The 26,946-nt window shown below is 41.2% G+C and overlaps 1 protein-coding gene across 1 annotated transcript in view; it reads left to right on the top strand.

Annotated features, from left to right (window-relative positions):
- Window positions 1-26,946, top strand: part of thsd7ba (thrombospondin, type I, domain containing 7Ba) — an 82,228-nt gene that overhangs the window by 51,708 nt on the left and 3,574 nt on the right. Inside the window, exons 13-25 of the mRNA XM_030786688.1 lie at window positions 5,119-5,310; window positions 8,885-9,151; window positions 9,366-9,544; window positions 17,502-17,507; window positions 19,025-19,158; window positions 19,402-19,555; window positions 20,581-20,722; window positions 21,285-21,400; window positions 21,674-21,791; window positions 23,947-24,092; window positions 25,254-25,425; window positions 26,280-26,453; window positions 26,779-26,874. Of these exons, the coding sequence (XP_030642548.1) occupies window positions 5,119-5,310; window positions 8,885-9,151; window positions 9,366-9,544; window positions 17,502-17,507; window positions 19,025-19,158; window positions 19,402-19,555; window positions 20,581-20,722; window positions 21,285-21,400; window positions 21,674-21,791; window positions 23,947-24,092; window positions 25,254-25,425; window positions 26,280-26,453; window positions 26,779-26,874 (1,896 nt within the window). The remainder of the gene's footprint in view (window positions 1-5,118; window positions 5,311-8,884; window positions 9,152-9,365; window positions 9,545-17,501; window positions 17,508-19,024; window positions 19,159-19,401; window positions 19,556-20,580; window positions 20,723-21,284; window positions 21,401-21,673; window positions 21,792-23,946; window positions 24,093-25,253; window positions 25,426-26,279; window positions 26,454-26,778; window positions 26,875-26,946) is intronic.

The raw sequence follows: 26,946 nt of genomic DNA, 5'->3' as shown, positions 1-26,946 counted from the left end.
AAGTGTTACAGCGCTGTCATGTCCATTCGGAGTCCTCTGTCATTTTGTGCATAGATTTTGTGCATATGGAAAGAAATTGAAGAAGTTTAAAAAATTATGGTTTGGTTGTGACTACAATACCATAACAATCAATTCATTAAAAGTTACGGTTGCTACACCAGATATAGCTTGACATTTTGATGACCTTCCGTGATTTATTTGAATGTGATACCAGTTCAAGAGAATAAAGGTGACATTAAAAAAGTCAAAGGTCAAAAATATTCCGGATATTGAGTGTACTCATTAAAATTAATGAGAGCATTCATTAAAAGTAATAGAAAAGTGAATATATTATCCTGCAAGAAGTGATTTGAATTTCTGCTGTCTTTAAAACAAATCCAACACTGAGTGGAAACTGACCTCATAGGAAATGTTACAGAGCACATTTGTTTATTCTGTGTATTTCACCCAACATTTCTGTCAAGATGTGGCACTTTTGAATTCTGCTTTATCAAAAAACTCAGAGAAATGAGAAAATAAATAAAATAAATCTTTCCCTCACTTGCTTTAAGCTAATAAAAGTCAAAAGACAAACAAACAAGGCATCTCTTGATCAGTACGGCTTCCTACATTCATTTAAAAAAAACGCATATATATGTGTGTGTGTGTACATATATATATATATATATACACATACATATTAATATTGTATAATTGTATGTGTTTCGGATGATGTGTTGTTGGAAAGGAAAACACTAACATGTTGGGCTGTTAGCATTAGACTATGGTTCAGGATCTAACAGCGCTTAAGAATAGTCTGACAGTACTCTCTTCTCTCTCATCCTCAGAGATGCAGATGAGGTGGCCCAGGCAGCTTGCTGTGTGCAGCAGACTTGCTTTATCAGCATGCTAGGGAATATATAGGAGGGGCTGGGGGTGGGAGCGGGGGTGGCTGGGTGGAGGGCAGTAAATTGCACTCAGTGAACTGGCAAGAACAGCTTCTCCCAGACTATGACTCAGAGGAGAGACTCAATGCACTAACTATGTCGCACCTCTGGTTCACACAAATGGCTAGACACCTGGAAAATACAGCACGAGGCGCCATGACTGGGGAAATTAGGTCTGGGCCCCAAACTTGTTTAATTGGCAACTGCTGGTTTTTTTTTTGTTTTTTTTTTCCAGAACAGATTGCCTTTCAATAATAAACAGACTTAAAACGAAAAAGTTGAACGGAAAATATGACTTTTTTTTTTTTTTTTGGTCCAGAAGTTTGCAGAAAGGGACAGGGTAGGCTGTAAATGTGCCCAAAGCTTTGCACTGTGTAGATGTTGAAGCAGGCTCGGGTCAGTGTATACTGTTATCAGAGTAAGAGGATAATATGGCTTGTGGTTTGACCTCTCATCCCATAAGGTCACTGGGAGTGAGTCATTATGTTGTTTCTTACAGCTGACTTCTTACACGTCCTATCTGTCAAGGGAGTGCCCACCAGTAGACGCTGCCCCTGCAAGTCAAGTCAAGTCAAGTCAAATCCTGTTTGTGCTCAGAGTGAAAAAAAAAAAAGAGCCGTGAAAAAGGAATAATAAGAATATTGTTTCATTAATAATGAATGTACTGTGAATTCAATGCAGCTAAGAGGCACGAGTGGTAATTTAGGTTACCAACCTGCAATTTTGTCTTTTGTGTTTAGGCAAGGTATCCCAGATATCCAGTTTTCACTCATATTATTTCATTACTTTCAGTCATCGCTAAGAAGGAGTTTTATGTAAATGACATCGTATTATATATTTTGTTCGATATGAATGGTATTGTAAGGATATTGTAAGGCCTTTAATGTGAATGAGATTTTTAGATTAAAACTGACAGTTAAGCATTGAAAACTTATAGAAAAGATATTCTAATGAATTTTCTTTTGTGCCCAGTCAGTCTTGAGAAGCATTAATGAGTCTTGAGAAGCACTGAAGAGAAGTTTAAAAAGCGTCTTTTATAAGTGTGTAAAAGTTCACTGAATGCCCTTTTGTGTGGCCAGCAAATGCTGTCATCTTCCGAAGGCAAGTTCATTATTAAAGATGATCTCTGTCAAGAGTCGCAGAGAGAATAAAATGTTACTGATTTGAAGAGGAGAAAACGTGGTAAAAAAAACTGTATGAAAAAGCTGTAAGGGGCAGAGGAAAGAGTAGAAATAATTGTTCTGTAGCAACCTGTCCTCCATGCAATATCTGAATGCCAGCACTGTCAGTCTGTCCCTGGCTTGGATGGTGTATTTAAAAATGAGCAAGTGAAAGGGAGAGAGAGAGAGAGAGAGAGAGAGAGAACAAGCAAGCAGGACAGTCAGACTGCCAGCCTTGGACAGATAGAGAGAAATTGAGTTACTCAAGTGAAAATCTGTATGACACCCTGAAGATGGTAAAATGATGCGTGAATATTGTACTTATATGCTTAACACAATAATGCAATCAATATTCTTGTTTTTTTGTTCTTTTTTAACAGATACTAAAAGCTCATTAGAAAGGTCCTATGCTGACAAACATGTGTAGCGTTGCACTCAGTAGTATTCCTGTCAGTAATCGTTGTGAGGTCTGTGAGATACACCAAAATGTATGAGTGTCAGCACTCCACAGATCAGCCATCGATCACCCCCCAGCCACTCTGGCCTCCCCCGATACAGCCGTTACCCACATAGCCACAGGCGTGAAATGTAGAATAAGACAAGGATGATCGGGGGCAGAATTTTAAAGTCAAATAGGAATCAATAAACCATGTTAAAGGCATGTTTGTGAATCAATGCCTCGCCAAAGATGTCAGCAGGTCATTTTCTAAGATAACAACACACTACACACACTCCCACAGGGAAGGTTATGTGTCCATGCAAGTCAGAGTTTGATTTGATTCCATTCTTTGGAAGCAGTAGTTAAACAAATAAAGAGTGAATATCAACTAGGTCTGTTCTGAATGACATTCTAGCCACCCTCACTTAATTATACTGCGTAGTGGAATGTCAGTGCCGAGAATGAAAGAAATAATCACCTTCCAGTTCCGTGCCCTGGCGGAGGAGAATTGTCTCCTGGTCTCTTATCAGTCTTCACACTCCTTGTCCTCTTTCTGAAATCAGTACATGCTTAATTGGAGTGAGAGAAGCTTTTCTAACGAGTACAGAAACATGGGAAATCTCAATAGTTCTCCCCGTCTCAGCTCCATTATGTTAGAAAGAAGGGGGATTTTTAATTTGACAGTTTAATGACATCAGCTTACCTCTCTTAATCCCCTTTTCCTTTGTTTGCTTCATCCCTCTACATATGTATCACAGATTAAGCTCTCAGTGTGCTAAAATTTACATAAAGCGTTTTTGCCATGCGACAGTTCAGTTGAATGTCTGTATTTAGTGAATGAATTTCGATTGTTGTCAGTTTGTCCAGTGTACTTCAGAGTGACCAATAACACAAAGAAACATGTCACTCATGGAGTCACAGTGCAATCTTTAGCTTTTTTTAAGAACATTATGCACACTGGCAAAATGTATATATACATATATTTATATGGTTTTAATTTTATTTCATTCTATTATAAATCTATTTACTATATATGTTTTATTAACTTGTTTGAATTATCATTTCAAATGTACTTGACTTCAAATGCTATGATGCAGTAGCACTTTTTCTGTTAACCCGCTTTAGTTCAGAATTAGTTCACCAAATACTTTGATGTATCATTAGGCTCAAGATATTCAAGCTGATTTTATGTGTAAACTATTCATTTATTAGTGTCTAAATTCGCTCTGCAGTAGTAGCAGTAGTAACTGCAGTGCTACAAGTCTACGCTCGTTTGTTTTGTTTTTTTTTTTGTTGTTGGGGTTTTTTTTGGACACTAGAGACAGAGCGCTGGCTGTGAGGCTAAGGATGTGCTGTTTAAGTGTCATTTAGAGTGGCTGTTTTAACACAGGTGACGCGTTAGAGGTGAGAGATCGGCTGTGCGAGAGAGCAGTTGAAGCGCTACCTTTACTCACTCGCATAGATAGAGCTTTTCACTGTGGAGGAGTCGCTCAGAGAAACTGCGTGTCAAAACATGTCATCGAGTAAAAAACCAAGTGGCAAATTTAAGTCAGCCAGCGAGAGCCCCAAGCTCGCGTTCTGCAGTCTCTCCCGGGAGCACATTAGCTTGTGGGTGGGCAAGATGCATCATGAATCTGAAAAGGTAACAAGCACATCCACATTTGCCAAGCATGTAATTTAGCATCATTCAGAAGTGCAAAAGCCAGAGTGGTATTTCAACGAAAGAACCAAAGAGGATCTGAAATCTGAAGGCTCAGATAGAGGAACATAACAAGTGATGCTTTGATCTTCAAGCTTAGAGGATGATGCTAAACCTTTATGTGATAACCTTTATGTTTTTGGTAATTAAAGTCCAGAGATTTAATTCCAAAGAAGTCCAAGACACTCTCTGAGCGTAATGAAGTGTAGTGAATAAATATAGAGTATTCGAAAGGAAAATGACTTATGGTTGGAAATGATGAGAAAACAGTTCTGTCCTTTGTATAAAACCATGCCAATGAATGCCTAAAAAACAGATGTAACATTTTATGTTTGAATTCATCTTAGAGATGTAACCTCATTGACATTACATCCTTATGTAATACTGTAAACAGTTCAATAAAAGGGTCAGTAGAAGGTCAAATTATCTTCTGGTGGTACGCATATCTTCTGTTCTGGCACTGACCTTAACCATAGGGTATGGCACATAGATAAATCCTAGAGAGAACACTGTGTATTCTATATGAAACTTGATCTTAATGTCTGTGTTGTGTTACTTTTCTTAGTATAAATCAGAGAGTTCTGTCTATCCATCTGTTTTAGCTGTAGGAGAGAAAACTGATGTTGCCACTTGCTCATCAGTTATGCACAATTGTAATAACCTCTGCTCAACTGAGTGTCTGTTCTGGCTGGTTCTGGCTGTTTCTACTCCTATCACTGGGTTCATTTGGTTCTGCAAACCCTCCTCCTGCTTCACTGTTCCAGTGCTGAAAAACAGGAGAAGCAACAGATAAAAGGGTCTTCAAGCGCTGTTATAACAGTGGGGACTTTCTCACAGTGCGTTGGTGATGATTCCCCGTCATTTTTGTGTCTGTCTGCGTGCATGTGTCTACAGGAGTCAGCTGCGTGGATGAGAATGATGAGCCCGTTGCCATGACAGAGTGCCTGCATTGGGCAGGCGTGATGCCAGCTCATTTCAGAAGCTGCCATGTGCCCTGTAAGGATGACTGTACCTTCAGCATCTGGTCCAAGTTCTCAGAGTGTTCAGGCTGCGGTAGCTGGCGCAGCCGCAAGCGATCGCTCACAGGTGAGATAAACCTTGCCGCACACCTGACATACCATTTTAATGAAGCACATCTAATGTGAGAGGATAACTGAAACTCTCACATACAGCAAGATCAGAAAAATAATAACAGTGTGATATTAGAGGTGAGATAATACCCCTTGACTGTGTGACGCAGTAATCAGATTCATACAGAACTACTGGTGAAGTCGATTGAGGACAGCTCCCGAACAGTGAAGTTCTCCTCACCTCACTTCACATGACCTGTGAAGCATTTTTGGCACCAATGACAAAATCCTTTTTTCCGTCATTGGTACCCAGTGGTTGAAAATGTCTTTCACAGATGCTTGCATTTAATCTGTAGGAGAGAAGACATTACACCCAGAATTCATACCTTAACTGTCTGACACGTGAGATTCTCTTTCAGAGCTAAAAGTGGCAAGTTGCTGCAATTGCTGAAAGGAGGGAGAGCTGCGCCTTGTGTCCTCACATTACTTCAGTATGGATCAGTCTGCTTCACAGCGCCCTTATGTAGTGTCCCCAAAGTCTGTGTCAGGTGCAAATGAAGGTCCTCAAAACCAATGTAATCCCCTCATTGAAATGAAGATGACAAACCCTTTTAGCTGAATTACATGCTATGTTGCTGCAGCAGGGCAGATTCCATTTGTCCTCATAAATTTTTGATCATTTGCTCTGGGCTGTAGCATATTCTCCCTGTCTTTACCCATAATGCTTTTCATTTACAACCTAAGTTAACTGTGCATGCTGCACTGGATCAGAGCACGTCTGTACTCTCTGCACTATTTTGGCCTTTTTCTGTTGAAATTTCACAGTCACCACAAAGCTCTGGACAGAAAGCATAAACTAGAGTAGACTCTCAAGGATACAGGGTAGAGATTCGTGGACAAAGAAAATTACACCTTGGTGGGCAATAGTAAGCAAGCACAGATGTAATTCTACATAGGTGGACAGGTAGAATCGTTTTGATCAGACAAAGAGAATAGTCTGTAGTGAATACGGACTGAGAAAGAGAGCGAGAGAGTCATATTTGGTCGCAGGGGTTCAGGGAGAGGAAAAGATGGAGAGGTATTGCCGGATTGTTGAAGTGAACAGAGGGAATATTGCAGATGGGCTTACAGGCTTGTCTGTGTGGACACAGAGAGCAGAATAAGTGGACCACCGGGAGAGCTCACAGTCTGTGTGCTGAGTGGAGGATCTGTGCTGAATGCACTTCCATTAAATATCCACACTTCTTTGTCTCTCACAATCCCCCCCCCTTTCCCCCTCCCACTCTAATGTGCCTGTGGAGGGTTGTTTTCCCCACTTGTACAACAATCACTTCCATATTCAAAGATTACCTGCTGTGAACAATTCTAGGGACAGTTTAGAGAGCTGTCTTTTAGGGGTAACTGCAGAAATGTACCCTTTTAGACAGCTTGTTTCTCATTACCATCTCCGCTCCACGTAACGCAGACCCCTTTTTGCGTGTGTGTGTGTGTGTGTGTGTGTGTGTGTGTGTGTGTGTGTGTGTGTCAGTGCAATTTCACAGGGCTTTTCTTTCTGACTTTTCTAACCCAATCCACTTCAAAGCTGATCAAAACCGAGAACACCAGTGATCTTTTTTTCTTTTTTTTCCCTCCGTGTTCGTGGCGAGGGTCGATGAAAAATAGATGTAATGAAAACGCGAAAAGTGCAAGCTAAGGCGAAACGGAAGCTGGGATTTAATTGAATGTATGGTATCCAGCAGGTGTGGAGTTAAGAGGCATCATCAATTATGTAAATGCGGAGCTGAAGCCGGAGAGCGAGAAGCGGCCACAGGGCCGGGGGTTTGTGAACAGATTGTCGGCGCGTCGGTGCCCGCTGACAGTGAATTCACACAGCTCGGGCTGTTTGCAATCAGGCAGCCTCAGAACAGCAGAAACAGATGGCTGCTCGTGGAGACTGGGCAGAAAGCTTCTGGACTCCCATAGACGAACTGCTCAAAGAAAGTCCGAGCCCAGCACACAGCATGCAGGTAGACTGCTGAGGAATCCCGTCAAATGTCGGCCCCATTTTTTTTTTTTCCTTTCCTTAACCATCTGGCTCGGACGCGGAGCTGCGTTTCGTTTTATTTGTTTATTTTATTTGCTTTGTCTGGCTTCCGCAGCAGGGGCGACCCTGATGGTAGCGTTGCGTTCCCAACGTCAAGTTTGCGATACACACACCATGACATCATTAAAACGTTAACTCATCCAGTGTTTACTCTAATTTCTCACAAGTCCAGAGTGAATCAATCCACGTTGTCAGATCCACGCATTACACAACAGTCAAACAGTAATGAACCTCCATACAGTATGCAGACCTAACCAGCAGCGCATGGAAAAATGCAGACAATCAGTAGTCTGTGCTTCAGCTATTGCAGCCCTTGCACTGACAGTGGCTTTACTGAACTGACTGATTTATTACTGAGTGCTCCAACTTTGCTCAAGTGACTCAGTGACCTTCCACTGGCATGGCTGGAATCCTTTATAGCAGACACAAAGTCTCATATTTTAGGACAGGAATGAGGACACTTATGCTGGGATTTTATTTTTTATATTCACTGTCATAAGAGCGTGTGAATATTGTATGCTATGGCACTGACATGACTGCACTAGACAAGACAGAGGTCCTTAGTGTGCCGTGGCAGACAGTGTAAGTGACAGTGTGTCAGATAAAAACACACATTTTCTCCAGGATGGTTTTCTTTATTTAGAATCTAATGGGCTTTTCATTTCTAACAGATATGACTAATTGTAAATGTTCCATGAAGTGAAGTGTACTGAAAAGATCTGGTGACCTCTCTATAAAAAATCTTTGTTCTTTGAAATATATTAATTATATAACAGTGTAATTATCAGAGGTATTTGATTCACAGTAATACAGGTTCCCTGTGTGTGTGCGTGTGTGTGTGTAGGAGAGCTGTTACCCTGGAGAACTCGGTGATATTAAGAAACACTAATACTAAGCCAATCCTGCCAATAAGCTTCAAAAGCCCTTCAGCACATACCAGAATGTGTGTGTGTATTACCAACATTAAAAGAGTAGGAATTACATAAAGAAAGGAACAGGGAGAGGAGTTTGTGTGCATTTAAAAAAATGAATGAATAAAACAAGCCTTGTCTTGCGGCGAAAAACAAAAATCTGACTGAAATCACGTGACTACTCTTTAAAGCATTTTGCTTCAAATGACTCACAATAGCATGTTGATTCCCCCCTGAAAAAAATTTGTAATGGGTAACGGTGTAAAAGAGTACACTGTTGTTGACAAAATAAAACGTTGCCTGAAACATGGCTTCTGCAACATTAATGTTTCAACAAGGTTCTAGTGGAAAATGCACAGACCTCTCTCTTCTTCACTCCTCTCATTCACCCACAAAGAGATTATGTCATTTTTCCAATCTGTGTCCTAACGATGTCCTTTTCAAAGGTACTTGGCTGTGTATTCAGGCTGTACCTTAGAACCTGTTGAGGTGGATATCTGAGTTGCTTCTGCCCCTGAATACTTTGATATATATGCTTTTGTGTGTGTGTGTGTGTGTGTGTGTGTGTGTGTGTGCGCGCTTGCGTTTTTCTACAGGTCGCAGCAGAAAGAGGGAACACTGTCAGCGAGAGGACTTGTACCCCCTGGTGGAGTCTGAGCCTTGTCCTTGTGAAGAGTTCGTGTCTCAGCCTTACGGCAACTGGTCGTCATGCATCCTCCCAGAGGTCCCAGCCCAGGGTTCTTTGCATGGCTGGAGGGTTCGCAGGGATGCAAGGGACTGTGGCAAGGGCGTACGCTACCGTGCTGTGGCGTGTGTGGACCAGGAGGGCAAGCTCGTTAGTCCAACTCTGTGCAGTGAATCAGGTGAGCCCAGGCAATCTCTCCCCAGGTCACCACTATTAGAGAAGTAGTCATTAGTCAAATAGGGAGCTCCGGGGGGCTCTCGGTATGTTACTGCAAAGTAAATGGAGGCCTCTGAGCTAAGTGGTCTGTCCCTGACACGATTAGAGAGTTAGCGATCTGTGATCCTGTAAATGCCCTCAGCTGTAATTCTCTCTCTCGGCATGCTTGACTACAGGCTTGCTGGAGGAGGTATGTCACATCCCATGTCCCCTGGACTGCAAGCTGAGCGACTGGTCGCCCTGGTCACCCTGCAGTGTCTCCTGCGGCAGTGGACTAAAGGTCAGGTCCAAATGGCTTAGAGAGAAAACCTTCAACGGTGGCCGGCCCTGCCCCAAACTGGACCTGAAAAATCAGGTGAGGTGTACAGAGCTAGTGGGAACTATATGGACTTTGACATGTTGAGAACACTATTTAGATTCCAATGCTAGCTTACTGACACCTGCTGTAGGTGCTGAATGCAGACAAAGATGATTAATGATTATTGAGAATAATGATCGCCAGCGTAACAGTTTAGAGATGTTTCAATGCAAAAAAGGGCTTAATTACAGTCATCAGCAGAGTTTCTATTAAGTTACGAGGGAAAAATGCCTCGTGGGCTGTTTTGGAGTAGCAGAGTTGTTTGTGTACAACTAAAAGTTTCTGATACGCTTCGGATAAAAAAATTTATCATTAACAGTCTGGGAAATGTGCTGCATGTCATCAGCTACAGGGCCTCCATAAACGTCCTTCAGAACTGAATATAAAGAAACCCAATTTCTCTGGACACTGGTACTGCCTGTTAAATAGTATTGTAGCTATTTTTATTTTGGACAGCTCCTAGGGAGGCCACAGAGGGACGAGAGTAAGGACGCTCTTTGTAATTGCTCTGATCACTTAATGTCTCTACGGGATTCCACTGGCTTGGTAGAACAATGTGTCCACTTAAAAAGTCTAGTTCATCATGTCGACAATCTGTGAGCCTTTGGGTAGCTATCACAACGCTCTGTTTATTAGAAACGCGACAAACTTGAACACGATCCTCACACATATTAATCAAAATAACTTCCTCCAAAGAAAAAAAAAAAAAAGAAACAAATCTCATGGATTCCTGCCACTGAAGTTCCAATATTGTTGTTGGAGTTTTATCGCAGTTTATTAAGTGCCTCAGGGTGTATGGGGAACATTGTCACTAGATTAATGAATCTAGTGACAATGCATGAAGGACAAGAAATTTGGCCTCTTATCAAAAGCTTTCCATATTTATTCATCTTTGAGAATATTTGTGACAGCTTATTCCTGATGGGGTCACAGTTTAAAGAGAAAAATTGTATGATGAATGTGAGGTGTATGCTTGAATAGACTTTAAAGGACACTTTGGTTTGTAGAGGTCAGTATGCAAATGAGCCAACACTGCGTGAAAAATATTCTAATGTGTTCTTGTGGGGTTTTATGTACAGATGGTTAAGTGCCCACTAACAAGCTTTATGTGTCCCCTGTTTAACAGCAATCTAATACCCTGCCATCCAAATCAGAGTTTTCCTCTGTTAATGCCTTCTCTAATCTCTTAAAGTGGAGATGAATGCTTATTGTTAACATTTTGTGAATGGGCCACATTGTGACTCTCACAGACAGTCCACGCTTCTGTCGTGAATCATTTGTTTGGATGTGTCCCATAGGTGGGCTGAGCTGGGGACATCTGCCTCCTCAGGTGCAGCAGAACGTAATATCCAATGCCTAGAGTTCAGCGTGTAATACTGCATGTTCACTGTTAAGGCATATGCCTGTGAGGATCCTGACTACTCCGAACAGCCTTGCTTTTTAGTTTTTGTTGTGTGATCAGGTTAGAATACAAACTCTCTATAATGTCTCTCTGTGTTGTCCAATTGTAAATAGCTTAAAATATCAGGACCTGATATGTTGTTCTAAATATGCTCTTGATTTTTACAGTTGCCTCTTGCCATGTGTTTTTGGTAAACGTTTTCTGGCTGATTGTCCTCTTGCTTCAACGAGAGTTTTTGTGTATTCCCTTGAGAGCTGAGAGGATGCACACGGCACAAGTGCACATCCTCATTGTTTATTTATAGCGCAAAGCATTAAGGGGTTTTGAGTGTCGAGTCACAATCAGTGCATTGTTCCCAGGTCTTTCTGGAGTGGTACACAGCTGTTCCTGTTTAATAGAATGATGCTTTGCTCTGTTATCTATCGATCTGCTGTCTAGGGTACTTGTATGGTCTTGAACGTGAAGAAAGGTTGCATTGTACAGTTAGACTCTCCCTAATCTCTTCATTCTCTCTCTCTCCATCACAGTCCTCCGTCAATACTGCTGCTCGATTTGTTGCATATACTTGTAGATTTAATTCGAATGTTCTGTCCCATTATGTTCAGCGGAAGCCGTTGGCTCTTTGTACGCACATCCATTACTCAGGGATCTCCTGCACTCAGCCATACTGATGGAGCAGCAGAGGTTTGTTCGACTCAGCAGATGTTTCATTTTGCCCTGCTTCCTGCAATGAGTCACTCAACAAAAGCTAGATTTTTTTTTTTTTATTCTTTGCTCGTCCTCTCTTCCTCCGTGGTTGATTAGACTCACAGACTAGAGCAGAGAAGATAGTTAGATGAATGTGGAAAGTTGTCCCCGTGCAGATGATTCGGCAATGCCCAGGCAAGTGAACAGCTGTATGAATTTAATAGAAGACAGGCATATGCTGCTTGTGACTGCAGAACAGATCATTATCGATGCTACGCAAATAGGACCCTCTCATCCTCTGTTCTTCCTGTCCGCATATCCGAACAAGATCTCTGAAACCTCATTGGTTATGAGTATTAAAAGTAAAAGTGTTAAATAAAAAAAAAAATGTGTGAATAAATTTAAATATAACTATCAGGAGTGAAACACCAGTATTCATATAAAACTGGTACAACAGATGGAAAACATTTGTATATTAATGTTTTCTGTATTTTACATTTATACGTTACAGATTAGTGGGTTTAAAACATACCTCTGTCTTGAAAATGTGTCTCTTAATGTCCAAACACGTTCAGTTTCCCGCCTAAGTATTTCATTCTGGCTGAGATTTCAGGAGAGGCTCAACTGAACAAAAAGGGAAAAACACTGTTTCCAGCATCATGTTTTACCCGACACGATTCTCCCCAGGGTTAGCAGAGTCTCAGATACAGTCGGGGGATGATTCCTCACCGTGTGCCGAGGGCTTGGGGCTCGCTTCTGGCCCAATCATGTGGAGACCATTCTTCTTGCTCACCTTCAGTACTCTGTGCCATATGGCCGCTATCATGTGCTCTAGAGCAGACCAGCCTATCGCTGAGTCTGTGTTCATCAAGCCTGCATAATTTAACAGGCTCAGTAAATCTTTACTCAGAGACCAATCACCTTCCATAAAAACCTCCCGTTCACTCATGTGGCTCGTCAAAGTGAGACATCTCTCCAAAAGGACTAAAGTGCAGACAGACTCTTTTAAAATGGCTCTGTCATCAGCGTTACACATACCCATTTAATCTTGGTCTGAGAAAACAGACCTCTTGCTGCACTAATTCTAGAAGTAGGCTAAGGCTCCATGTGAGTATGCGGGGGATAAGACTGTGTGACAGAATCCACAGTGCTGCGCATCATTCACGCACATAGTTCGACTGTCGTCAAGGGTACTGACAAAAGTTGCATGTGCCTTTATTAGTATTGTAATGATTTTATTCCTGTGAAGTGGTATTTGCATAGACTGTGTAATGAGTAGTGTAATTAAGCCATTGCACAGTCTATTAAGCCTAAAGCTTTGCTCTTACCTGGGGCATACTTTGACCTTGCCCATAATCATACGTAATAAAGTAGAGAACTGCCATGAGCACAGTGTAAAAATGAATAATTACAAAACAACTCGTGGTTTATCGATGTTAATAATTACACTGGTGCACCATCTTTTGAGGCCACGGTTTCTTATTTCACTGGTTAATGCATACTACATTTTTGCAATTATATGTCATTTAATAGGCAACTTTAACGGTTTCAATTTGGGATCTAGAATGAGTAGGATGCTGATGAACAAATAAAACAGGACTGTCAGTGTAACTTTACTAGATAACGACTTTGATACATCTGCTTTCCATTAGTGCCTTGTTTCTTCCCATCTGGACAATCCCTGCTTCATCATTATTTCAGGAGCGTTTGAGCCTTGTCGACTCCACACATGTAGACAAAGACAGCTCAGGTTAAACAGCGAGTGACACTTTCCCCAAAAAAGAATTTGGCTCAGCGTTACGCTCTCCGCCTCCATAATTGGCATCGAATAGAACCCTTTAGTTATGACGATAAATGTCACACTCGACAAGCGTGTTTTCTCTGAAACATATTTCAGTGCTGCTGTGACCTCATCACTGTGACTCTGCCCTCACTCCTTTCAAAACAATCACTGCTTCCTTTATTGAATACAACAAAATCAATAGGTTTTCCTTTTATGCCTCTTGTGTTTTGATCTGCAGTTGCCAAGTTGTTGAGGAAGAGAAAAGTTCTATCGCTAAATTACAAGGTGACGGAGACATGACGTTTCAGATCTGTCCCTTTCACTATTGACCCGAATCTGTTTAGCTGCGTGTGTGTGTGCGTGTATGTGTGCCTGTGTGTGTGTATGAGTGTGTGTGTGTGTGTCTGCGCGCTTGTGTGTGTATGTTTTTTTTTTTTTTTTTTGTATGGAGATGGAGAGATTGATGCTTTGATTTGAGCAAAAGCCTCTGTTCATTAATGTCTGGCCCTGAGCGGCCAGCCCTCCTTCTGATGGAGTGAGAAATCTGTTTGATGCCAGTAGATTTGTTATTCAGCTGCTGAACCCAATTTAGCTTTTCAGCTGTGATTAGTCATATCTACGATCAGTGAACATCTTTAGCAGGGGAAGAGGGGAGAAAGCCTCTCGGCCTCTCTTGGTGATATCTGATCCGCTATTTTCATTCGGTTTAAAGTCATTACTAAATCTCGGAGATGGTATTAAAAAGACAGTGTGAAGTTACAGGTCTTCTACTTCCTGTCGGATATTTCTGCAGGAAATCACAGATACGACGCTGTTGATCTTCTGTTTGGACGTCTCGTGGATTGAATTCTCACCAGAAATGAAAACATCACTTGGTCAAAAAAAAAAAAAATAAATAGCAAATGAAAAGTAAATGAAAGTAAATGAAAAATCTGTAGCTAGCAGAGCAAGTCCATTCTATCAGGAAACTGCTCACTCCTGAACCATAGGTTTTGCTTGTGTCAGCCATCGCTGTGCCTGTAAATTTATTTTATCTAAAAAATAGAAAACTACTAAATGACCAAAAGGTCCACAGAGGTTTCACAATCCCATATGCCCTCTCATAATTTTAAGTCTCTACAACACAGTGTAGAAAACTATATGAACTGTTGGTAAATGCATATTTCTGCGATTTGTTTCAGGTGTTTATAGTGGTGGGAAAGAGTTAGCACTTGTTTAGTGGCATTTAGAAGCCAATTTGAGGCAAGGTGTAAATCAACAGCTTAAAGTTTACTTGTAATTACACCTTTTTTTTCCTTTTTTTTTCAAAGGCTATAGTAGGTTCTGTAGTACTTTTCTAGTCTATTCAACTACATAAGCGATACATCCCCGATATCATATTGTTAATATTATATTTCCGCATTATTTGGCTAGTAAAACTCAAAACAGCACTGCATCACATGCATATTCAGAAACATGCTTTTGAAAGGTGGTTGTAGAATGATTATTAGTTTCATGGTGCCACAGTTTAAACAGGTTGAGCATTGCCCCTCTCTATGTTCATGGCTGTGTCTACTGCAGTTAAAATGGACTATTATTGATGACACAGAAAAAGCTGAACTTCAACAGTAAACATAAGCATAACAGGGCAATTTTGTAATATCATTCATGATTCTCTAAAAACAGAAATGATTTCAACTAGTAGAATTTAGCCATGTATTTAAATGATCTAGATCAGAAAACAGGTGCTCATAATTAATACTTGCTGTGTGCTGAACACACACTCACGCAAACTGTAATGTGAGCTCTCAGAAGTAATGAGTGAGAAGCTCTCTGCCAGGTTGATTTGAATGAGAAATGGTGTGTTGAATTGGCCAGAGTGGTCATGCAGGAAAAAGACAGAGAGAGAGAGAGAGAGAGAGACAGAGAAAGGTCCTTCTAATTGCAGGACCAAACACGTGTGGTCGACATTTATACACAGCAGATCAGCTGCCCTAAGGTGTCCTTCCGCATTACAGATTCACTGTGTGATTCTGCATATTGTTCAGACGGTCCCTAGTGGTTCAGAGCTCAGTTTGCAATTGGAGTCTCTCCAGGTTTGTCAAAGTCCTTCTGTGGTCCAGATGGCCTGAAGCAGTTAATTCTGTTACAGAGGTTAGGCTGTAGCTTTATCAACTAATTACAATAACAAAATGTGAAGGGCGTGAAAATGTTGAACAATAAATATCCACTCATTGTCCAACAGTGATGGAATCCCCTTAATAGGAAGAAAAAGCTCTTTGAGATGTAATTTTGGAATAAGCACAGTCAGTGCATCAGCAGTTGTATTCATTAAGGACTAATGGAGAGAGATGGTGATAGTTCCAGCACATGAGACTGAAGTCAAAGACAAGGCTCCATCAGATTAATCATCACTAAAGTCTTTAATGAAGAGTAATTGATAATGCTGTATTGAGCTGTGTTCTCGTCGCTTGGAGAAAAGTGTCAGGCCGAAATGAACCAATCAAAGCTATTTAGAATCCTTCCGGCTCTAGATGTTTGGCCACTGCATGTGTGAGTGCTCCTTCTCAAAGAACGAGTCACTGATGTCTTACCAGACATGTCCTCATGAAGTCATGTCAAATGTGTTACTTCTTCATGAGAAAGTGTCATAATTCCTATGGCACTTGGGCTTTTGTGAAGAACTCTAGTTAGTTTGGACATTAATCCATGAATGTAGTATTATGGTCTCTGTGCCAGAAACTTCTGTGGAAAATCTCTCTCTCTCTCTTCCTCTCTCTTTCTCAAATCTACATATGGATACTTAGATGTATTTAATGTCCTTAGATTGAGGCGTATCTTTTACTGAGTGAAATGGCAGCTTTTTAAAGCATCTGTTGAACCCCTTTTTTGATAAAGTTACTCAGTTCCAATGCAGTTAAAGCAAAATAATGAAGAATGGTGGAATTTATCGTTTTACTGAAACTGACATAATGCCTGGATGGATTTAATATTGCCCACCCAGTTGCCTTTCTCAGCAGGACAAACTGACATCTCATCTCTCCTCTTTATGTATGCTCAGCTTTAACTTTCTTTTGACATATAGACCTAAACGCAAGTATATGAAAGCACATCAGCAGAGAGCTATTCGTCTAAGTCTGAGTGCAATACTGTTGTTTTTTATGGAGTCCAGAGGCCATGCGACAGTAATGGCCCAATCTTTTTGAAGTTTAAGTCAAGCTGTGGCAGCTGGAGAGATTTATAGAACGAAGAATAGCCTTTGAGGTTAGCCATCCCACTGTCTTTGTTTCTGACGAAAAGCCCCACACTGTGTTTGTGTGTGTGTGTGTGTGTGTGTGTGTGTGTGTATGAATGTATGTACCCACGTATGTTTTATTAGTGTGTGCAGTTGCACGGAGTTGTCAGTAGCACGACTATAAAAGACAAAAATCATTTTCAAAGAGTTCTTCAGCCTGCAGTATATCTCCTCCATTAAAATTTAACAGAAACATTTTACCCACACGGATGTAGTTACATACTGATAACGGTCATCTCATGAGGTACACTGTGCATAGTCTAATTCATAGTAGCACACTTCTTCTGAATTTGTTTTTGTAAGGTAATACGAGGCCTAGTGGTCCATCCAAGTTTAGCATCCAAACATTCAAGTATTAGTCCACCTCCGTGTTCTTTCTTTGATCTCTTGTATGGCCTGCACCCTTTACATTTGTCCTCGTAGTAAAAACAGTTGTGGAGAGCCCCAAAGTTCCTGTGAACTTATCTGTAGTTCATGTCTCTCTGTTCAGACACCAAACATATGTTACATGATTTTATATGTGAACAGTCAGCTACTGTCGCTGTTATTCTCTTCACAACTTGTCAGAGGTATACGATGTCAGCGTCAACTATAGCCACAGCTCTGACTTTTGCTTTCTTCCATCACCATTAATCATTAAATGAAACAACATTGTTCAAAGAAATCTGAAATGACCTTGTCTGTAATTTATAAACTAGCGAATCAAAGACAGGGTAAGGCAAAGTAAAGTGCAGCAACTAATGGATATATCCTCTTTCTTCTCTCTTTCTTCGCTTGTCATGCACTGCTTATATGGACATCCACAAAGGCTCAGGTCAGTGCCGCTCATTCTGTATTTACACTCTTCTTTCGTTAACACTAATGATGCAGGTCCCCATTCAGTTAGTTTGATTTTTATCTGAGCGCCCCACGTAGGTGAGAATTGATGTGAAGTACCTTCTGTGAAAATTCCATCCTCCATCTCATCCCTGCCCTCTCGCTCTGACATTTGAAAGGGCCATGGGACTTCATTATCTTGTGAATTTGTCTGTAAACCTTTTGAGAGACAGCGCAGAGGAGGCTGACCTGCTGTTAGTATTATTTTATTTTCCCCAAAATGCACTTGAATTGAGAGTAAGCGAGCGAAAGATTGAGGAGGAACGGAGGGGGAGAAAATGGGCATCGACTTGTTCCTGTCATTTGGTTTTGATGATTCTGACAGCAGCCGTTTGTTGTCCTGTGCTCTGCTTTTTAAAGTGAGAGTTTTCAACAGGCTTTTTTTTTTTTTTTTTCTTGTATAGTATCACGAGAACCAGTGATTTTTTGGATAAAATCTCCTTATTTACTTTTCTCTGCTGTAGACAAGCATTGATGAGATGTCAGTTTGTCATTTTGAGAATGTGCCATGAACAAAATGACCCTCTTTAAAAGCTCTCTACGTAGACAGGCCATAACATTTATCATCCTTTATTCTTCATCTTTATTATAATCTTAATGGTCATTTGTTTCGCTGGCACAGAAATGAAAGTCATTTCCCTTGATGTGGCTCAATTTGGATGGCTTGCGATTTTACAGTGACGAGAAGAGAGGAGAGGAGAGGAAAAGAGAGGACAAAAAACTTAGAGGAGTGGAAAGGAAAAAGAGAAGAGAAAGAAAGAGGGCAGGGGGGTGATTTGAGCTCTAAGCAGCTGCAGAACCAGATGGGCTATGATGAGAATGGGCGATGGCGTCTGTACACGCTGTAGGGAGAAAACAGCTAGTGCTGAATGGTGTTTGAATACACTGTCAACTCTGTAAACTCCTCTATGCTGGAGTATCAGTGAATATTCACATTTAACAAGGATTTTATTTGTTTGTTTTCTTGATTGTTTTTCTGTAACGCTGTTGATAGTCAAATTTAATATTAGCATGTTTCCTGAGCTTTAGTTGATTAGATAATATCTCTAAAGCTGGTATTATTACAGTTTGGTGCACTTGTCTCAGTAATTTCTCTACTCAGCACTGAAAAAAATGGTGAAGCCAGAGGTCTCACAGATGCTGTTATGAAACTCGCATTAGCATTACAAAATTAGTCTTTAGAGCTCTAAAACAAATTAATTATTTAAAACAGAATCCCGTGTTGTGTATTTATCTGATAACAAGTGATGCATACACTTTTAGATGCAAGCACTCAAAGTTTTAAAGTGTATTACAAAGAATATCCACACAAGTCCATCACTTCTTCAAATCTGACATGTAGCTCTGTAGCTCTGCTCCTATCTCCTTTTCTGTCATTTAATTCACTGTCCATTTGTGTATGTGTGTATGTGCATGCATGCATGCGTGTGTGTGTGTGTGTGTGTGTGTCTGCAGGTGTATGAGGCAGTGCCCTGTCAGAGTGAATGTAATCAGTACGAGTGGCTGACTGAGCCCTGGTCTGTGTGTACCATCAACACACTGGACGAGCAGCCGGCCTGTGGAGAGGGGGTGCAGAGCCGTAAGATCAGGTGAGTGGAGAGACACTGATTCACAGAGCCACCAAGGTGCAGGTCATACTCTGGCAATCTAAGCACTGCCTTCTCTCTCTCTCTCTCGCTCTCTCTCCCTCTCCTTCTCTCCTTCTTTCTCCCTCCCTCCCTCTCTCTCTTTTTCTCTTTCTCTCTCCCTTTCTCCCTGTCTCTCACTTTCTCTCTCACTCCTCCCCTCTCCCTCTAACTCCCCCCCCCCCCCCCCCCTTCTCTCTCTGACAGATGTGTGAGGCGTGGCACTGAGGGCTTAAGTACTGGTGTAGATGAGAGCCTGTGTGATCAGGAGGATGTGCCATTCACAGCTCAGACCTGTTTCCTGCCCTGCCCTGATGACTGTGTCATGTCAGACTGGAGCCAGTGGAGCGCATGCCCCACAGTAAGATTTTCAGCCTCTGTCGCTTTATAGATAGATAGATAGATAGATAGATAGATAGATAGATAGATAGATAGATAGATAGATAGATAGATACATAGATAGATACATAGATAGATAGATAGATAGATAGATAGAGAAGAATTCTAATGTAGTGTGGTTTATAACATATGGCTCCGAAGATGTTTTGGTTCAATTAGAAATTTTCAAATTAATGAGACAGGAGTTGAGTCGCGTGTTAGTTCTGGGAGTGTTCATGGAGCAAAACGTAAATGCAAAAACATCAGAATGCAAATGAAACGCCAATAGCCATGAAGCATTTGTTATTCTAATTAATGTTGTGCATGAAGAGGTAACCAGGATACGGATCTGTGCAGCATTGCAGGCTGGTTGAAATGCAAAAACTCCATAATTCACATTCAGGTGATTAAAAAAAGATTCTCGAGGAGTTTTTCTCTGCCCTGCTTAGCCACCAGAACAACCACAATATTGCCAAACAATTTAAACACAATTTTCTCTGTGTACTAATCATATTATATAATTATTTCAGTCTGTTCAGAGCTCCAACAACAAACAGCCCTTCAATTGTTTTTTGTGTTTGTTGTTGACGTTATAGGATTTATTTTCCCCTTTATCATTGTGTTCAGCATAATCAAACATACACTGTATCGAATATCAGTTCACTGACTGGGACTTGCTAATTGGTACCAGTTGTATGTAATTATCACCCTTGCTCACACAGGCCTTGCAGATGTACGAATATGGACGGATGGATGTTGTAGCAGTAATGATGGGTAAAGCTGATAGAGGGATGTGTGGATGTCGCCAGTTAGCCGTTTAAAGGGCTCATTATAGTATGACAGTGATGGAGAAGAAGAAGAAGAGACCACTGATGTGGACACTGTGTCACCAAATAGGCTCCATCATTAAGCAGCACTTACTGTTATCAGTCTACTGAGCTGAGAACCTTTTTATTTATGTGTTTTTTGGGGGTTTTTTTTGCTTGTTTTGTTTTGTCTACTGTGCAGCGGTGCGACGAGAACACAGTGAGGATGAGGAGGAGACACATGCTTCGTCCCCCTGCAGCAGACCACGTCTGTCCAGACACCAATCAGACAGAAGTGTGCATCCTCAATAGCAACTGCTTCACCTACCAGTATAACGTGTCTGGTGTGTGTCCTATTCTGCTATCTTTACTGCTGTCAAGTAGTGCTACAGTTTAAAGCAGTCATAAAGTATTAGAAGTCATAAATCATAAGGTAGTCATAAGTCATATGGCACTCATATTGAATCTCCATCATTATCCCCTTTTTTTGAGACAAATGAAATATGAATTTCAGATGTGAGATGTTCAAGTGCTATTTAATATTCTGTTATGAAGCAAATGTGTTTTGACATGTAATCAGCTTTCTAACTGTTTTATTTTTCTCTGTTTGCTGCATAAAAAACTCTGAAATTGCTCATCCTGTTGATAGTAAAAAAACTTTTGACCTTTGCTGTTCATAGAGGCAGGGTTTCACAACAGTCAAATTGACTGAATCATTCAAAACAATTTAATGAACCGTACATTCTGTCTAGAATTTTTTTCATCAGATCCAGCACTACCTGACATAATGAGACACACTGTGAGATGGTCTGGGAGATGGAGTGGCTAGGAGTAGTATTATTGATAACATCTGTGGGTGACCTGTGTGTGTGTTCGTGTGTGTGTGTGTGTGTTTGTGTTTACCAGAATGGAGTACCTGTCAGTTGAATGAAAATGCCATCTGCGGGCAAGGTACAAGAATGCGGCTCTTAGATTGCGTTCGCAGTGATGGGAAAGTCATGGAGCTGAGTGTGTGTGAGGAGGTAACCTTTCTTCAGCCAGAATCTGATCTCCAATTCTGTGAATTGCCGGTCATTCTGAAGCATGAAACACGATTGAGAGCGAATTGAATGTGGTGAATGGCATGACCAGCCATTTGCTACGTAACATATTATTCGGGGATCCTAGGACCCTAATGCAGCTCTCATTTAAAGCATTTACAGCAATGACTGCTCACCACTTAATCAGTAATTCAGGGCATTGCTAGCGTGAGTAGCGGAAAGTGTGGAGGGCTAATGGATTTCCATCTGTTTCAGCTGGGCTTGGTGAATCAGTGGAGGCTGACCATGAACTGTGTAGTGGACTGTCCAATCAGCTGTATTCTCTCAGACTGGTCTTCGTGGACAGAGTGCTCACACACCTGTGGTAGCCAAGGTATGAATATACCTCTGCAAAACACTTACCACACAGTTCTTTTGCAGTGTTTGTTCCATCGTAGTAAAGTGTGCTGTAGTCTCCTTTCTTCACTGGACAAATCAACACTGAAAAAAAACAAACAAACAAAAAAAAAAAATCAAGTAATGACTAAATAATAAAACTCCAGTGTGAACAATAACAGTCTGGTGAATAACAAAGCTCCAGTGAGCTAACCCATAGTGACAATGAAGACAAGTCTCAGAAAAAAGGAGAAGGGAACAACTTTCAGAGTTTTCAGACGTCAGAATCTGCTTCCTGCTGGAGGGCAAAGAGTAGTTACGTTGGGCTCCCTTGTGTAGAGTTAAGGTGATAAAGATCAGATGGCAGTTCTGTGAGAGGTTTTGACTTTTGGTTGAGTAAGGCAGTGGTTGCCATGGAAATCCAGCTTTATGAAACTAATCCAAAGGAGTTATAGGGAAGAAATTGTGTAGATAAGCAGTTGGATATGATGTAAGTTTTGCTAATTTGTTTTGGTTTAGATGGGTATGTTGGGCTAATCAAGTTAGCATGAGTCAGTGGACTTGTAGTGGATAAAACTGCATTTATGCAAACTATGCAGTGGGCTTGCTGTTATCTTGAGAAATAGGATTATTAAGGGATTAGGGGGTGACATCTTGAAGTAGAGACTAGGCGGTAGAAAATTTAGAAGATTCATTTTGCCAGCACAGATACTGGTGTCACTAAAACAAAATGTTGGAAGTTCTACTGCATCCAGAGTGTTTTCAATTGAAAAATGCCAAATAGAAGATATGATCTTACTCATCTAAAGTGTTTGTTCAAGACGGTGAACTTCCTAAGGAAAGATTAGTAGTTTTCTTGGTTTGTGGATATATTAATTCCAACCATCATTAATATGCAATGTGGGAATCCATTTAATTATTAACATTATGTCGTGAAGCATATTTTGGAATTATAGGTTAATGATGAAAGGTCAACAAATCTCCATTTCCTGGAACACACTGAATCATTTATCAATCAAAGGGATATATTTATTTTATCTGCCAACAATGTCAAGCTTGCCAGTGTTAATTGGCAATCTGTGAGTTGTTTGCCATCAGTTAGATGGGGGAGTGTTATTGCTTCATGCAATATAAAACAGCTAATTATTGTCCTTTAAAGCATGGACTGTCTCCAAGGCCCAAATGACCCAGCTTCTGTAGAAATCTGCTTGTTAGCCTTCTAATTAGGTACGTTCAACAATCTTCATTCATTTAAATTCAGCAATGACTGCCTATCTTGGCAGCACAGAAGATCATCAGCCCCCAATAGGTTTAGCAAGAGTCAATCTGAAGAAACACAAGTTTATGTCTATATGTAATGACAAAACCAAATCCACCCAGGAAAAGAAAAAGACAATCTGTGCTGAGCACATTGAGAGATAGCTGAGGGTGTCAGAACTGCACTGATATTTCCTGCTCTGGCCGCTGGAGACTGAGGGTTTTGGACTTCATTATGTGATTGTGTAGACTATGCTTTAGTGCATCTGTCAGAGAACAGGGCAACACTGCTGCACCAGACCCCACATTGTTATCCATCCTGCCTACTGAGCTGTCTCACTCCTCTTCTCTTTCTTCCTCATTCTCTTCCTCATTCTCTTTCTTTCTCCTTTTTCTCTCCTTCTCCCTTAACCCCTGATGTTCTTCTGGAGAAATGTCTCTGTCAAATCATAACCATTTAAGACTTCTTTCATCTTACCATAGCGTTGCTTGATAATGAATTGCTTACTTGAAATAACAAGATTAGGAAAGAACCTCTCAAACCGAACATCAATTTGAAAGAGAGTGTTGTGTTACGCCTGTCATATCCAGCTTTTATGAGTGAAATGCATAATAGCTACCTGAAAGCTTGGCTTCAGAAGTTTTCTTTAATAGAGTGCTACTCAGCACACCTCCACAGTTAAGATTCCATGCAGTCAAGTCAATAAGTTCAAAGTGCTCTAACTGTTCACATAACATATTGTTAATGATGTGTGTGTGTGTGTGTGTGTGTGTGTGGGGGGGGGGGGGGGGGGGTTCATTTTTTTTTCATGCTTTTGTGATATTCTCCTGAACACTGAAAACTGACCTATGGGGTGCTGAGTGGGTGTTAAACGCTTTGTGTGCGTCCTGTGCAGGTCAAATGGCTCGGTCTCGTAGCGTTCTACAGCAGGCGCATGAAGAGGGACGCCCATGTCCTTCCCAGCTCTCCCAGACCAAGCCTTGCCCCATCAGGCCCTGTTACACATGGGTACTTGGCGAGTGGTCTCCATGCCAAGTGGAGGTAATGCTTTTGTAAGAAAAAAAAAAAAAAAAAAACAGCGGACCCAGTTTTCACACCAATATACCTGCTATAGATCATCAAACCAGAAGCTATTTCAGGGATGTTTTACATAATCAAATTCAAATGGTAGTGAGACAAGTTGTCCTGCATGAGTAAATGCTGCAAACCAGAGCTTGGAGGATTTTAATTGAGTTTTGAAAAGACATGCAGTCTGTGGGTTAGAGGGACTTTGTGTCATTGGAACGTGAGGTAACTGTTGATGCAACGGTGTTGGGGATCTGCAATCTTATCATTAAAGCAAAGCATAGGCTGGGTTCAGATTTTCATCTTATTGCCTTTCTTGTGTCTCTCAACTGAACTGGTTTTTAATTGAATGTCTCGGGGTCTTTCTTGTGTCCCCAGAGTCATGCTTGCCTTGATCAAATGCAATTCTCTTACCAATGTGAACGAAGGGAGCGTTTTACACATCAGAACTGTGGCTATTAATGGCAGTGCTTGTTCTATTATTAATCAGAGCACAGAAACATTCTTTTTGTTTTGTTTTGTGTGGTTTTTTTGGGGGGGGGGGGGGGGGGTTTGTCAACCTTTGATCTATTTCAACGAATATTGTGTTTTCTTTTGTTTGTCAGTATTACGTAATGGAAACATTTGAAGTTTTTTCTTTTTTTACATACATCATGTAGGTCTACATACATTTTACATGGTTATTGTGTTACTCATGCTCTCAGAGTTAGTGTAATGTCACGAAAACACAGCAAGCATCAACATGTTGACTGCATAATTCTTCACACAAATCATTAATTTAGCAATGCAAATATAATCTCTCGGCATTTGGAAGTTAAGGCTGCCTGACAATTAGGAGGCATTATTAGCAGATATCATTGTCTCTGGATATTTTAAACCAATCTTAATACAATTATCCCTAGTGTGTTACATCAGTGCAATCTCATGTGGGTGAAAAGTGTGATGTATTCTTCAGAGCAGTATATCAATATCACAATGACGAACTGATACAAGAATTCACTGACATTTTGCAGCCTTGACCTCCACATCCTGGAATTTCACTCCATCATGGCAAAACTGTCATTTTAACGAGCTGTCCTTCCTCTCGATGTACAGTGTTAGAATATGACTTACGGTTAAATCTCATGGCGTGTGCAGGGGGCAGAATGTGGAGATGGGGTACGGAAAAGAAACTTGACCTGTGTGGTCCACTGGGGGGACGGATCTCTGCCTGGACCATCGAAAGTTGTGGAAAAGGAGAAGTGCGGAGACAGGCTGAGAAAAGAGAGTGAACAAGAACTACGGTTTCCCTGCTTTGTACCCTGTCCAGGTACGATGCCTATCATTATATTATATGAGATTTTATTGTGCCTCTTATTGCAGAAAGAGTCAATCTGATTTTAATGTGTTTTTGCTGTGACATGTGGGTAACACAAGCAGCGGACACTCAGGACTACTCAGAAAGCATTGTTTGGCCATCTGTTATAGTGTTCTACAAAATCTTTTGCTCTCACGGTAAGAGGACACAGCAATTGTTTTGGACTACAACGTTCCATGAGGCTCTCATTCAGTTCGCTTAGATTGCTTGGATTGTCCAGTCTATGCTCTACTGGCTTCTCAATCACAGGTCCTTTTAGCCTTTAAGAAGTGTGCTGCCAGCTCCCCCACTTAAAAAGCAGACACTAACGCAGAGACTGGAGGGGTGAGAGCATGTGCAGTGCTATACGATCTCTCTCTCCCTCTCCCTCTCCCTCTCTCTCTCTGAAGAATCAGTGAGGGGTGAAAATAGACTGGCCCCATGATAGAGGATAATGAGCAGCCTCAGTGCACAGGCTGTCTCCAATAGCCAACCAGGCTGGAGAATCAAAGAGATGTCATGGACAAGAAACTGGCACAGTCAGAGAAATTGTCACTGCCCAATGCCCCCCCCCCCTCCTCCCCCAGTGTGAATGAGGAGGCCTATTGATCTCTGACCTTCAACTGAGATAGTGTTAAACATATCTGTGAGACTGCATAATTTGTTTGACTCTCTTGCTGATTATTTTGCTGTGCAGTGTTATGCTAGAATCTGATTGTTGTTCACATTGATTTGAGGATTGCTGTCTGACCCTAAATGGTAGCCCCTAAAAAGTAATTGAATTTCTGATAAAATATGAATGTGTTGAATGTCTCTGCAAATTAAAGGAGACTGTCACCTGACCGAGTGGTCATCGTGGAGCTCATGTCAGCTGACGTGTCTGGAGGGGCGCAGTTTTGAGACGTTAGGCCGACAAGCTCGTTCCAGAGCAGTGGTTGTCCAGGTGCTGGAGAACCAAGAGAACTGTCCGCATCAGGTGTTTGAAACACGACCATGTAAAGGTACAGCCACAAATGCATATCTATTTCAAGAAAAAAAAGTTAAAAGCCATCTTAAAAAAAGCTGTGTATTGTCCTCACTTATGTAGCCTACACCCTTTGGTACAAATACATATTTGTGAAATTAGTTTGTTTTCAAACTACAGTTTTGATCCATACACACCGTATGTTGCATTCTGATGTAACTGCTAAGAAAGAGGCTTGGCTTATGCTATTCTGGGGATTGTACAGTCTTTCCATGCAGCGGTGACTAATACTCTGGAAAGCCAGCAGTCATGCCTGAATGCCCAGCGCACACCTAATGAACCTCTGCTCTTTTCCGTGGCAGGAGGCAAATGCCACAGCTATGAGTGGAGGACCAGCGGATGGAGTGACAATGAAAGATCAGTGTGGTGCCAGCGTTCAGATGGAGTCAATGTCACAGGTACTGTTTGGGGTCTGAACGTCCCTTCTCCTCTTCTCTCTGAACAGTGAAAACCTTCTCCTCTTCTCTCTG

Source organism: Chanos chanos, chromosome 10 (assembly GCF_902362185.1).
Source record: "Chanos chanos chromosome 10, fChaCha1.1, whole genome shotgun sequence".
NCBI lineage: Eukaryota > Metazoa > Chordata > Actinopteri > Gonorynchiformes > Chanidae > Chanos > Chanos chanos.
This window is presented reverse-complemented; position numbering and strand designations above follow the sequence as displayed.